The sequence below is a fragment of the Astatotilapia calliptera genome, chromosome 19 (genome assembly GCF_964374335.1).
Source record: "Astatotilapia calliptera chromosome 19, fAstCal68.1, whole genome shotgun sequence".
In the NCBI taxonomy this organism is placed as follows: Eukaryota; Metazoa; Chordata; class Actinopteri; order Cichliformes; family Cichlidae; genus Astatotilapia; species Astatotilapia calliptera.
The window spans coordinates 28,907,986-28,921,330 of record NC_137440.1 but is presented as its reverse complement, the minus strand read 5'-3'; the positions used below and the strand labels follow the sequence as shown (position 1 = coordinate 28,921,330).

The 13,345-nt window shown below is 40.7% G+C and overlaps 1 protein-coding gene across 5 annotated transcripts in view; it reads right to left on the bottom strand.

Annotated features, from left to right (window-relative positions):
• Window positions 1–13,345, bottom strand: part of evla (Enah/Vasp-like a) — a 37,878-nt gene that overhangs the window by 11,467 nt on the left and 13,066 nt on the right. For 4 of the 5 annotated variants that reach the window (XM_026151763.2, XM_026151762.2, XM_080293798.1 and 1 more), the window contains exons 2-3: window positions 5,779–5,947; window positions 2,884–3,064 (exon numbers count right to left, since the gene is read on the bottom strand). In XM_026151763.2, coding sequence (XP_026007548.1) covers window positions 2,884–3,064; window positions 5,779–5,947 — 350 coding nt within the window. Of the gene's footprint in view, window positions 1–1,331; window positions 1,570–2,883; window positions 3,065–5,778; window positions 5,948–13,345 lie in introns of those variants that run through there. The other variant, XM_026151764.2, reaches the window with a different exon arrangement.

Sequence of the window (13,345 nt, the reverse complement as noted above, 5' to 3'; positions counted from 1 at the left end):
TCTCTCTTTACTCCTCGTGACAGTACCTGCAGCCCATTCATGTGGCACCGATAATCCACCTGCTTCAGGATGCTGTCACAGGAAGGTCTGCTGTGTCTCCTAGGTTAGTCTCAAGTGTGTCTGTTACACAAGGCGAGCTGGACAAGGCCAGAGAAGGGTATCAACGCAGCAGCAGGACCTGTATCTGCTTCTTTGTGAGAGGAGGATCACTGCCAGAACCCTAATAAATGACCTCCATCGGGCTATGTGCAGATTTCTCACCAAACTGCTCTAATCGGACTCCATGAGGGTGACACAAGGCCCCCACATCTTTAGTGGGAAATGTGCTCATAACCCGGTGCTGTCCACTCTACAGCCCTGCCCAGCTCTCCTCATATAATGGGATCTACTTCACAATCTCGAGACTGTGCTGGAAGACACAGCAAGCCTTCCTAGCAGCCATCCTGGGGGCAGAGGGCTGGTAGGAAGCCCCTGCCACCTAAATGGGTTGCAGGTCTGATGCTACCAGCAGTGACAAGGTCACAAACAAAAAGCAAGACTAGAGAAAAATCAGTGAGGCAGGATAAAGAGAGAGCATTGGTCTGTGGCTAAACCACTCTATTTCGTTGTTCCTTTCATTTGCACCAGAGCAGGCCAAAAGGATTCACAATGTTTTTTTTCCTTCCTAACTGAGCAGATTGAAATCCCTGCAGTTTAACTGAGTGTACCCATAATTCTTTTTGTTTGCTTAAAAGACAAAGTGCTGATAGATCAACTAAAAGCCCTGCAATAAAAACACTACTCAAGTAAATGTAGCATTTTATTGGTGTACCTGGTCAATGTGTAACAACTTTTTCTTGAGTGTGGTAACTTAGTGCAGGTTCACAGCAGACCTTCAAAGGGAAAGAAAGACAAATCTAGGGTTCTGACAATGATTAGCTGGAAATCTGTATCTTGAAATTTCCTTTCATGTAAAATACTGGACACACCTGTGAGTCTCAGGAGGTATTTAGAGAAGAGCAGAGTGGAGAATCTAACAAATGGCAGACAAAGAAAGATCTGAAAATGAACTGAACTGAATGTGTTGGATGTTTAACATGGAATGTAATGTAGAGGAAGTACAAGGATGTAAAAACACTGAAACAAAGCTGAAGTTGCTCAATATTAGACCAAAGTGCACACATTTCACCACTGAAGGGAACACAATGCACAATTACCTTCATAACCAAACGATTCCTATCAAAAGAAATGGTGAATATTTAACTTCCCTCCATGTTTCCAACAGTCTCAGACGATCAAAGATATCCATAACTGCTGGATGATTTAATCAGTCATGCATGTATGGCACTTACTGAGGATGATGATGGCTGAAGAAACCTGCCTGAGGACTCCAGGTGAAACCTCTGGAGTGATCATGGTGGGAAACTTTCCACAGCCTACCAGCGATCAGTACTGCGTGACACTAGAGTGTCAGTGTGGAAGCTTAGCACAAACAGCGTTGTCGAGTAGGAACAGATATGTGTCCCAGGAGCAGAAATGCCTTGCATGTTGAGGCCCATGATCCCACATCGAAATGCACCCAAAAAAAGGAGAGCTGCCACATGAGCATGACGGGGTACGACATTCAGGCTCCCTATGAGATATTTTAGCCACCAATGGGGGGTGGGTCACAAGGGTGGGATGGGATGACACCGCAGTTAAACACTCACAGATATTCTCTCTCAGTATCTCCACAGTATCTATGCACAGACACTCACACACACATACACACACACAGAGCTTATAAGTAGCTTGTAACCAGAGATACTCAGGAGCTATTTAGTAAACCAGAGATAAGTGTGAGGTTAGTGTCAAATTCAGTTCAGGCCTAAACTGAATTTAGGCCTGAACTGAATTTATTCAGTTAGCTGTACAAAGAACTAAAATATCCTGATCTCTTTTTTGTCATTTTCTAAAAAAAAACATTGAAAAATCTCAAATTTCAGGCAGCCACCAACAGCCCTTTCATGTTGTTATTTTTACCTCTGCTGAGGAGATCATGCGATCAATTTTTTTTGTTTTCTTTTCTATGTATTTTCGTTTGTCTCTTGAAAGGTCAAGGGTGGATCTGCATGAAACCTGAAGTTACGGTTGGCACCACTCAAAGCAATACATTTTTTTGGAGTCAGAACAGAAACGGGATCTGAATCCTTAAATCTCTAGAATGGTTCTGTGCACAAATACATATAATAAAAAATATTAATCCAGGGACTCAATTCATGCCTGCTGTTTGGCTTACCGTTGAGCCTGTACCTGCAGTACATACATTTAACCAGCAGGGTGTAGTAGAGCTTAGCATAGCAGTTAGACCTCTGAGGGTGTAACGGCTTTATTATCAGCCATACATACTTTCTTGCTATATTCATGTATTGTATCTTAAACCAGCTCATGCTGTCTGTGCAAATCTTTCCCCGAATGAGCAAGTACCCATACTGAAGAACACCCAGGTAATGAAAACAAGCTGAAAACAACCTGGATCATTTCATTGCAGTAACCTGACATTCTTTTCAGATAAAAATAGATGTAAATTGATCACAGATGAACAACTGAAGACAGCTGCCTGAAGTACGACCCAAAATCCTCCTGAAGTTCCACTTAAAACATTAAAGTTCTCCAACACCAACAGCTAACAGCTCAGAAGCTTTCATCTCCCGTTTCACTGCGGAGAGAGGAACGATTTAATTTGAATCAAGCATTCGGAAAATGTCCTTAGCCTGCCAGGAAGTGAAACGCAAAAGCAGAATGCCTGTTTCTAATGAGAAATCTGAATGATAAAAAGGTAACTGAGTGAATGCTTAAATAGCTAGAAAAAGGAGCAACAGTGATCAAGAACATGTGCTTATTCCATTACTGACAAATGCTCACCTCCGCTGTCAGGTGAGCTGAGGACGTTGAGGGCGAACAGCATGGCGTTGGAGAAGGTGGTGGCCTCCTCCTTACTGGCAAAGTTCAGCCCGTAGACCTGCCGGGCATCACGCCACTGATGGAAGGTCGGGGTGGCCTGATTGTACTTCAGGCCCTTCACTATGGAATAGTTGATCACCACCTTTGTTGGAAGAAAGAAAAGAATCGGTGTACGTGAATGTGATCATCTAAGACAGGAACTCAATATTTGCCAATTAGTTCTGCCAAGGTTAGAATTTATTATTGTTAAAGTAGATGTATTATTCTAATTTTCACATCCATATGTTTTATTAATGACTCTCCTGACATACTTTTACAAGACTCAGAGTTCAATTTATTTATCTTATACTGAGCTTTCAGTTCATCCTGGCTGAAAAAGCTATATCCATTTAGGGGAACCCTCCTTTCAGCAGACAGTGGATGAGGCTGCTGTGCTCACAGGAATTACTTGCATACCTGATGAGCATAATATTAACCAGTGACATGCTGAACATATATATGAGCTGTCCAGAAAAATCCTTAAATAAATACATGTCTACCTGCTTTTTATGAAGGCAGTAAGCTCTGCTAACATTATAAAGAAGTTCATCCTAACTGGAATAGCTAGATTTTTGATTATTATGCTAAAGGTCATAGCAGGTAGACCCAGGCAATGAACCTTATTCATACAAGATATAAGTACTTGGAAAAAATTTATAACTGTAGTTATAGCAACAGCAATAAAACCTCTTATGATGAACATCCTAAATATGCTATTACGACGACGGCTTCTGTCTGTAACATGATCGACAGCCATCAGACTCAATGTTAGCAGTTCATCAGAGGATGAGGCCTATTCTGAAATGTTTAGCAGGAATTCAGCTGCGTAGATTAAATGATTTTATTAATGTCACAGTTTTTGTTTCAAACCTATGTTGGGCTCCGACTTGTCTCTCTAATGAAACTATAAACAAATACAGAGGTAAAAACTTGTTTGTTAAAGATTTCAGGTTGTTTTTGTCTCATTTGGGGGATTAATGATCTTTATTTTGTCCACATTTTCTTCTTTTAAATCATTTTAGTGATGATCTGTCTGAGTAAACTGAAAGCATTAAACAAAGTCCTTCTAGACTTGTAATGCTGAACGCACCCAGCAGCAGCAGCTCCGTACTGCATATTCTGTGTAAAGTGTGCAGCACAATCTCCGAAATATCATCTATCTAAAGAACTGAAGAATTCCTGCTTTTAAACGGTCTGATAATAATCTGAGTGCCTTTAACAAGATCATGTATCTTGTACATTTTATTCCAGATCAAATGATAGATGATGAACAAACTGTCTCTGTTCAGATCATGTTGTATTTCACTCTATACTGCACACTTGTGGTCAAACTACAGAAAAACAAGCTTACAGGGACTTGAAGATCAAAGCTTATAACGATTAAATTAAGATACAGCTGAAAATACATATGATACTGAAGATACACGGTGAAATGTGTTAAAAAACACCCCTACTTAATAAATATTCTTGCAGGCTTAACTATTCTAAAAAAAAGGGGAATAAACATGTGTTTATAAGGGACAGGGTTTAGCATAGTATTTAGTATGTAGACTGTAGCAATGATTTATTGATTGCTCTTATTAAGAACCTTATAAAAACTATTTAACTGCATCTTTATGATGAATATGAATATGCAGACCCGTGAGCAGGGAAGATTTTTTTGTAGCTGAAGCTTCCTGGTTTATAGTTTATTTGTAGTCACGTCTGAGCAGGTATGCCTCAGCCGGCCATTAAACTAGTCCACGTGCAGAGCAAAAGAGGGATTACATTTTCTGAAATGCAATCTATAAACCATGAGCTATTATCTTGCATGCGTATGACACAATAACAACTGCATGAAGATAAACGAAATCAGCAGTCTGAACCATATAAAACTAAAGAACCATTAAAACAGGAGTGAAAACACAAATCCAGTCATGAATATCAGCAGTGTTTCTTTGCAGCAACTGAATGGATTTACGCATGTAAACATGGTCGAGACGACCTGATGAAGTTAAAATCGAGCATCAGAATGAAGGAAAAAGTTGGCTTAAGTGATTTTCAATGTGGCATGATGTCTGGTGTCAGATAGTCTGAGTATCTCAGAAACTGTTCATCTGCTGGAATTTCAGATTGGTCCAAAAAGACAAAAACATCCAGTGAGCAGCAGTTTAGTTATTGATGCCAGACGTCAGAGGATAATGACCAGGCGGCTTTGAGTTGATGGTTGGCAACAGAAACTCAAATATCTACTTGTTACAATCAGTAAGTATCAGTGCAGAAGACCATCTCTGAATGTCCAGCATTTTGACGCTTGAAGCAGATGTTCTACAGCATCCACACCAGGTGCCACTAATGCCAGCTAACAAAAGGAAACTGAGGCTACATCTTGAGATGCCGTTTGAGTTCTCTCTACTTCCACAGTCACCAGATCTACATCCAACAGAGTGCTTCTGGGATGTGCTGGACATAATCAACATGCACCAGACAAGTCTCCAGGACTGTGTGATGCTATCATGTCTTTGTCAAGCAACATCTGTGTCTCCAGATGTGAGAGTTGCTGAATAAAAAATTAAGAATTAAGCTAGTTCTTAAGGTTAGAGGAAGTCCAACTCAGGACTAGCAAAGCGTACCTAATAAAGTAGCTGGTGAGTGTATAATTGGAAATCCTCTCTGTTTTAGTGATACAGTAAATTATAAAAATAATAGTAATCTACAACCTTATATGGAAATAGAAAAATCAATAGATTTGTATTTATACTGAATTGTCACTAACACTATCCAGCGAAACATCCACTCGTCATGCGACGTGCGCTGCTGGTTGCTTGTGACTCTCACCTGCTGGTCCTGCAGTTTAACGCCCACCACTCTGAAGGTGTTGTTGGCAGTATTGTGGTAGATGTTGATTCGGCTGAAGCCCTGTTGCCCAGGCTTGATGGGCACCCATTTCTTACTGGCATCATCGTAGACCATCACAGAGGCCCGCGCCTGGCAGATACTCTGTTCACTGGTATAGAAGAAGGGGAGAGGGAACACAAGATCAGAAGGTCTGGTAAACATCCTAGAAAAAGTGCTTCGTTTCACTCTTTATACTGTCAGCGTTGACCTTAAAAGCAAATATAACGGCAGTCAATAAAATAAAACCAGTGAAACAGATTTAGTGTGTAATTTTCTGGTGAGCCGAGGGCCACTGGGACTGGCGAGCCACACCTTTTTTCAGTCACCACTTAAGGAGGAACATTTTGCCACTGTAGGAATCTGACAGCTTATATATGTGCCGTGCATGTGCTGAGTAAAGGACGGGTTGCTGTTTTTAAAATCTATAAACAAGACCTCAAACTAAAACTAAACTCTGGAAAATTCCCCTTTTCCTTGTGGCCTTTACTGTGGTGCAGTTTCATAAAAAAACAAAACAGGCATCGATGCAGAAGGGTGTGTGTGAGTGTGTGTGGCGTGCTGGCTAATGACACACTGTGTTAAAAACATGTGTTTGATCAGCACACATGTTGCCAGCTACAGGCACCCTTGGTAAGAAGCTAATGAAAAGTCAGAGGACACACGGCTACCAGTGAGCATTAAATAACCGTGTTCACAACCACAGAACTGCAAAGAAATTACTTCAGTGTAGAGATGCATTTGGCCACTGACTGATGTGGCTTACACAAGTCACATCACAAAATTATCAGTTACAGCGGACGCAGCTTTGTAAAAGTTTAACTCGTTTTTTTGCGTGTGGCGACCGCCTTGACTTTAGCAGCACGCGCTCCTAAAAGTGAACTCATGCTGCTGAAGCCACAGCGTGGAAGCACATGTGAGAAGGTGGCGAGGAAAAGAACAGGTGACAACTTCAAGTTCCTGAAATTTCCACTTTCAGCACCTCAGAGATTGACACTCTCTGGACGTTAGACACATTAGCAGCCTGAAGGTGTGAGGGCCGGAGAAAGAAAACTAACAAAGCGCTGGTTGTGTGCACATTGCCTTAAACTCTGCAACAGTTTGTGAAAAATAACATAGAGCATAACAAAACTTCCCACACTGAAGGAGTGGATTAGCTGGCAAAAATATTCAGAAACAGATTACAAATCACAGAATTCATTCCAGCTTTAACAATATAGGAAATCAGCAAACTCCTCACATTTCACAGGGAGGTACCATAGACTATATTTATAAGAGGCCTCTCATTGCACCTGGGACTGAAAAGTGACGCCTTCATCCGGTACAAGGGGCGGCTATAGCTATAAAAGAAATCAAGACTGTACAGAAGTCTATGGGAAAATGACCCTATTTCTTACTTGATTTATGACCTGAGCAAAAATCAGTTTACCATCTCAATTGTTCATTTCAACTAAATGAAATATAAAGTTCATTTGGTAAAATATGGCCTCAGTCAGAAGAACACATACAACAAAAAGGGCATGGTACGCTTTAAGGAGCGGTTCCTATTGCATGACCTTTTTCTCTGTTAGATTAGATATTTAGTGTGTAAGTCTGTTGTGTCCATCTTTTATATACAGTCTATGTCCTCTCGTCCTTTGGTTGGCAAGTGGATCAATTGGCAATAATGTCAAGGTTCTCAGCAGCTGACACAGCTGCTCTCTTATGCTTGCACAATTAAAGGCTGTGAATTATTCAGGGCGTGCCGGTCCCATTTGTCCTTTCAAAAATGGATAAATGAACAAACTGTAGCTGCCTTTAGGTTTACAGTTTGGATATGGTTTTAATATAGAATATATAATTCAATATGAATATAGTCAACTGAGACTTTCAAATGACTGAAAAGACAAAAAAATGCATGCAAAATTGCAGAGAGAATATTTAAAAGTGCCACTGAACTTATTATATGCCACCTTGTTACAGACAGAACAATTTACTAAAATTAAATGATCAATAAAAATAACAGACGGCTAAGATAAGTTAAGATAAGATAAGATAACCTTTATTAGTCCCACACGTGGGAAATTTGTTTTGTCACAGCAGGAAGTGGACAGTGCAAAAGTTATGAGGCAAAAATTAGAATACAAGGCAAAAATTAGAATACAGGAGATGTGAAAAGAAGGTTGGTTTGCACAGAATTTATTAGGAGCCACGATTTGCTGCAAAGGCTCTGAGGACATCAGCGCTGAAATGCCACCGTATGAGACCCTTCTCTGACATCCTTTCCTTCAACGTGCCGCTCTGCAGGAGGAAGACAGCATGACACCTGAGAGACCCCCCGGTGCAGCACTAACATGTTCGGTCTCAGCCGGCTTCCTCTTACTTTCCTGCAATCAGCTGCTCTCTGGTTCCCTTGTGGTTGTTTTAACAGCCTCACAAAAAAGTCAGCGATGATGAGATAGCAGCATTTTCTATTGGATTCACCCATGCAGTAAATTCCTATATTATTCAGAAAATGTAAGTCAGACAAGGAAGTGATGTTTTCTGATAAAGACGTTGTAAAATAAGAAATGTTATTAGTGGTATAAAATAACCTGCTGTCAAAATGTTTTCCGATCCCTTCGAAACCACTTATCTGGGAATGTCAAAATAAAAGCACCGCTCTGACACATGACAGCTGTGTCGAGTGCATCATTTTTGGGTAAAAATGTCTGAACAAAGTGAGCAGCACATCGCAGCGCTCCTAAGGGAGGAGACTTTAAAACTCGCTTGACAGACGGACTCCCACGGTTACAACCTCCCTCCCTCTGTCAAGTATCCATCTCTCCCCACTGCACAACTGCTGTTGAGCTAACCGGCAGCAATATCACCATGTGAGAGTAAAAAGCAAGACAAAAGTGAGCGCTGATGCCTGGAAAATGGTTACACAATAAAAAAAAATCTCTGTCTGGGGACAAACAGGAACTTCAAAATGAAACAGGAAATTCAGGCGGGCAGACGGAAATATGAAGTCCCCTGAAAATAGCACAAATCTGAAACACAAAGCATCCGCTGCAGGAAAGAATTGCAAGTTTTATCAGACAAAATTAAAACCCCTGAATAACACCGATCATGCCATTGCACTGCAATGATATGCTGGAAAAATCAGGAGTCCTGGCAACTGAGTGAATGTTATTTAGGAATGAAAACACACAAACTCCCACGATCCAAATCTGATCAAGCATGTGTTGAAAATACTGAAGACTTAACCCACAACCAAGTGGACCAAAAGGCTCCCATGTTTATGACCTGATGGGTCAGAGCTGTTTTGGTGGCACGATGAGGGCCGTACAGTATTGGGCAGGTTGATCTGTGTATTTGATAGGTATGATTCATCCTTAACCTCCACATTTCTTGGCATCTAAAATAGATACAAACACATTGCTTCTGCTTAGCCAAGCTTAGAGTTAAAATCAACTTATAATCTAGCAATGCAAAACGATGCGGGACAAGTACAAACGGCCTCTAAATACGTTTAACGGACCCTCTAATCACATAACAGACACTTCTCTCCACTTCAGAGATCTGACAGACCACCGCAGTCCCAGTGGGGCAGATCAGGGCGGGGAAAAGGGAGGCGGCTGCATCTCTGCGATGGATCTTCTTACAAAAACAGACCCTATTTCTGGAGCAGTTTGTGCCAGAGGTTGGATGGTTTCAGTTCTCCTCAACAAGTTAAAAAAAAAATGTCCGTCTTGTCTAGTTGATCCTTAGACATTGCATGTTACTCAATCAACACATCATGTGATATAAAGCAAAAAAAGGGAAAAACAGGAGGACTGTAGGAGTATAAAAGTGTGAATTAGGACCATAACACAGGAGCTCTCACCAATTTCGATAGTGTGCTAAATGCTTCTGTGTGTGATCTACTATTTGGGGGTGCTGGAGTATAGATCATATGGCAAGGAACAAGAGAGAAAAGAAAATAGGTAGAGCATGAGGATAGTAGATGCTCATATTAAAAATGCTCAGTTTCAAAGAACGCAACAATACAAACTGTGCAAATGATGCCGGTGAACTGAAAGCAGAGGCTTCAAACCTCTCTATGCGCTTGCTTTCAGGCAGTTTGTATTTCCAGTTAAGAATCCGCATGATGTGAAAGCGAGGAGATATCTTTAATATGATCATCTTAGGCATAAAACTCTGGCTATGAACCCAGCAATCTGTTGTTTAAGCCTTCTGAAATCCAGAGGCATCAAGTCAGAAGAAAGCGAGCTTGAAGTGGGAGGAGGAGAGGACAGCAGATGAACTGAGGTGCAGAATTAAGGCCCAGTGTAATAAAAATAGGTAGTCTAAGAATAAGAATACAAATCTGTAAATTAGAATGATAGCTCACCTTAAAAAAGAAAGTGAAATGGTTGATTTTCAGGCAGAAAGCAAAGATGACTGAGTAAGAGATGACACACAGGAGAGGCTGTGACTATGTGTTTGTGACGAAAGGCGATATGACATAATCTGAAAAAGGTCAGCTGTGGCTAAATATCAAAATCAGTGACATTAAAATTAACATGTTGAATCAAACTGATGTTCAAGGTTGTACAGAGGACAGCGGAATATTGAGGTTTATACTTAATCAATTCTTAACACTATTTTTGAACAGGCCTACCACCCCCATTTATGGTCCCAAGCTGTGGGTAGTGACCAAATGAATAAGACTGCAGATATAAGTAGCTGAAAATAGGTAGACACTTTGCAGGTGTGATAATAAAGCTAAGCTAAGACTAAACAATACGAAGAGTAGCTTAAAAAACTGCATGAATAATTGCAATTGGGCTGGCAGTAGCATGTTATAACGCAGGAGCCAGGCTCATTTTATGTAACTGAGACAGCCAACATAGACCAGAAAGTTCTTCTGTGAAAGACTGATTTTTTTGGCACATTTCTGTGACATACATTACGGCTGCAGCAGGCTTTTTTGTTTATATAGCAGTCTGCTTTTAAAATGTCACATCTGCACTTTATTTATGTGCCATGTTAAAATGTAAAAGACAGAAATCGTTGAGCTGTGTAGAGCTCAGAGGACATGCAGAGTAAGGTAATATTTCACTATGGCCTCATCATTACAAGTGACCTTTTACATGCATGCTAAATTAAAAGTATTGATTATGGCTAATGAAAGCGATTTCATCAAAGTGCAGAAAGCTTGCATGAACTATAGTGCATTGATCATTTGGGCAGTTTCAGACTCCAGGCCACTCTTATGTTCTTTATTGACTACATCTTATATCTTTAAAGTGCATAATTCATCTCATGAATAGAAAAAGAAATACATGTGTTTTTTACATTATATTGACAGGCTAATGAGACCTGCATTCAGCAGAAAGCAGTTCTATAAGCCTGTACATTCATGTTTTATTTAATATACAATCAATAGCCTCTAAACTGGCTCCACCTGTTGAACTGCTTGTTAACACAAATATCTAATCAGCCAATCACATGGCAGGAACTCAAAGCATTTAGGCATGTAGACACGTGAAAATGACCCACTGCTGAAGTTCAAACTAAACATCAGAATGTGGAAAAAAGGTGATTTAGGTAAGTGTTGGGGTCAGACGTGCTGGTGAGTATTTCAAAAACTGCTGATATGTTTGCACAACCTTTTAACGAATCGTCTAAAAAAAAGACAAAATATCCACAGTTCTCTGGGCAAAAATCAAAAGAGAGTGGCCAGATTACTTTGGTCTGATAGGAAGGCAATAGTAAGTAGTAGGTATGCAGAAGAGCATCTCTCAATGCACATAGAAGCACTATGGCAGCAGACGACCACACCAGGTGCTACTCCTGTCAGAAAGAACAGCAAAAGGGAGGCTACAATTTGTATGCTGTTTTGACTGGACAGCACAATACTGGAAAATATTGCCTGAACTGATGAGTCTCGATTTCTGCTTGAGCAATCAGATAGCAATGTCAGAATTTGGTGTAAATAACATGAAAGCATGCATTCATCCTTCTTTGTATCAATGGCTGCTTACAATTGGAAGTCACAAATGATGATGACACTTTAAGGCCTCCGTAGCCACCAGATCTCAATCCAACAGACCATCTTTGGGATGTGGTCGAACAGGAGATTGGATCATGAATGTGCAGCCAACAAATCTGCAGCAACTGTGTGCAAAATATGGACCAGCATCTCTGAGAAATGTTTCCAGCAACTGTTGAATCTATACCATAAAGAACTGAAGCAGTTCTGAAGGCGAGCGGCAGTCCAATCCAGGACTTCCTAGTTGTAACTAATAAAGTGGCTGGTGTATTTGTATTGGTGCAGAGGAAACAAGTACTCTGAATATTCAAGTTCTTTCCTGGAAAAAGTGGATGCGATTTTCCCAATAGATCCCATCTGAGCGTTGCACCTTGTTTTTTCTGGAATAAGTAGGCTAAAGCTGAATAATAAATCCACCCCAAAGGCAGCCCGAGTGCGGTGAGAAGAAAAAGTAGCAGAAGAGAACAGTGGCAGTGATTGAAAAGAAATAAAAGAAGAACAGAGAAAGCTATGAAGGCTTCTGGTGCACTGAAGCCTTCCTCATGTCAAATAAAGCCTCATAGGCGAGCGGTAAAAATGAGGCCACATTCCCAGGCTTCTGAATTAAGCAAAGCACTTCCCTGCACACATGGTTAGACATATGTGCCTGCCTCACCCCACCCTCCTCCACACAAATCCTATATTATACAATTTGAGTGTTTCCCCTCAGAGATCAGTTATTTTCAGAAATGACTCCTCAAACTGATCACGACCAGAAAATACTAAGAGCATACGTTAGGGGTCGAGACATATTAGAAACAGAAGTTTCATATTTCTGTGAGGTCTGGCAAATCAAAGATTAGATCACTGGCTGTATTTAGTGCTACCTTGGCAGGGATGCGAGTGGGTCGTGGTGGGTTGCACGAGGCGTCTTCTTTGGGTAGCACCCAGGGGGCAGGGCTTCTGTTATCATGGCAATTAGCTTTTGTATCTGGGGTAATTGTTTCATCCTGCTGGTTCACAGTGGAAGGCACCCGAACAGATCTGAACAACTGATGAGTCATTAAGCACGACCCTGCATGGCCGGCTCATGACCGTGGATCGGATTGTTAGGCCTTTGTTTCTGTGAAAACTAGATGTCAAAAACACTATTAAAGGACACTAAAGCGTCACAGAAATACACCGTCAGCAGAGATCTGTTGATACAAATGCATGACAAATCTATGACAGAAAAAGAGGTTAGTGAAGGTTAGTTTTCCCTTTAAATTTTCCTGGAATAACACTGCACTGCAAGAAATTTGCATGTTAAATTACAACAATTTCTTCTCCTACTCCCTTGTACTGCTCATAGTAACAACTACTCTAAGTTGAACTCTGGTTCACGGTGGCCCATTTTTAGCTAAACTATAACACTTTTTTCTCTACACTATTTTTAGGCACGTAATCAATGGGAACCACATCACACGCCCACAACAATCACAGCAAAACTAAAATGACTGCAGTAACCATGACAACACTTCTGAATTAATGACT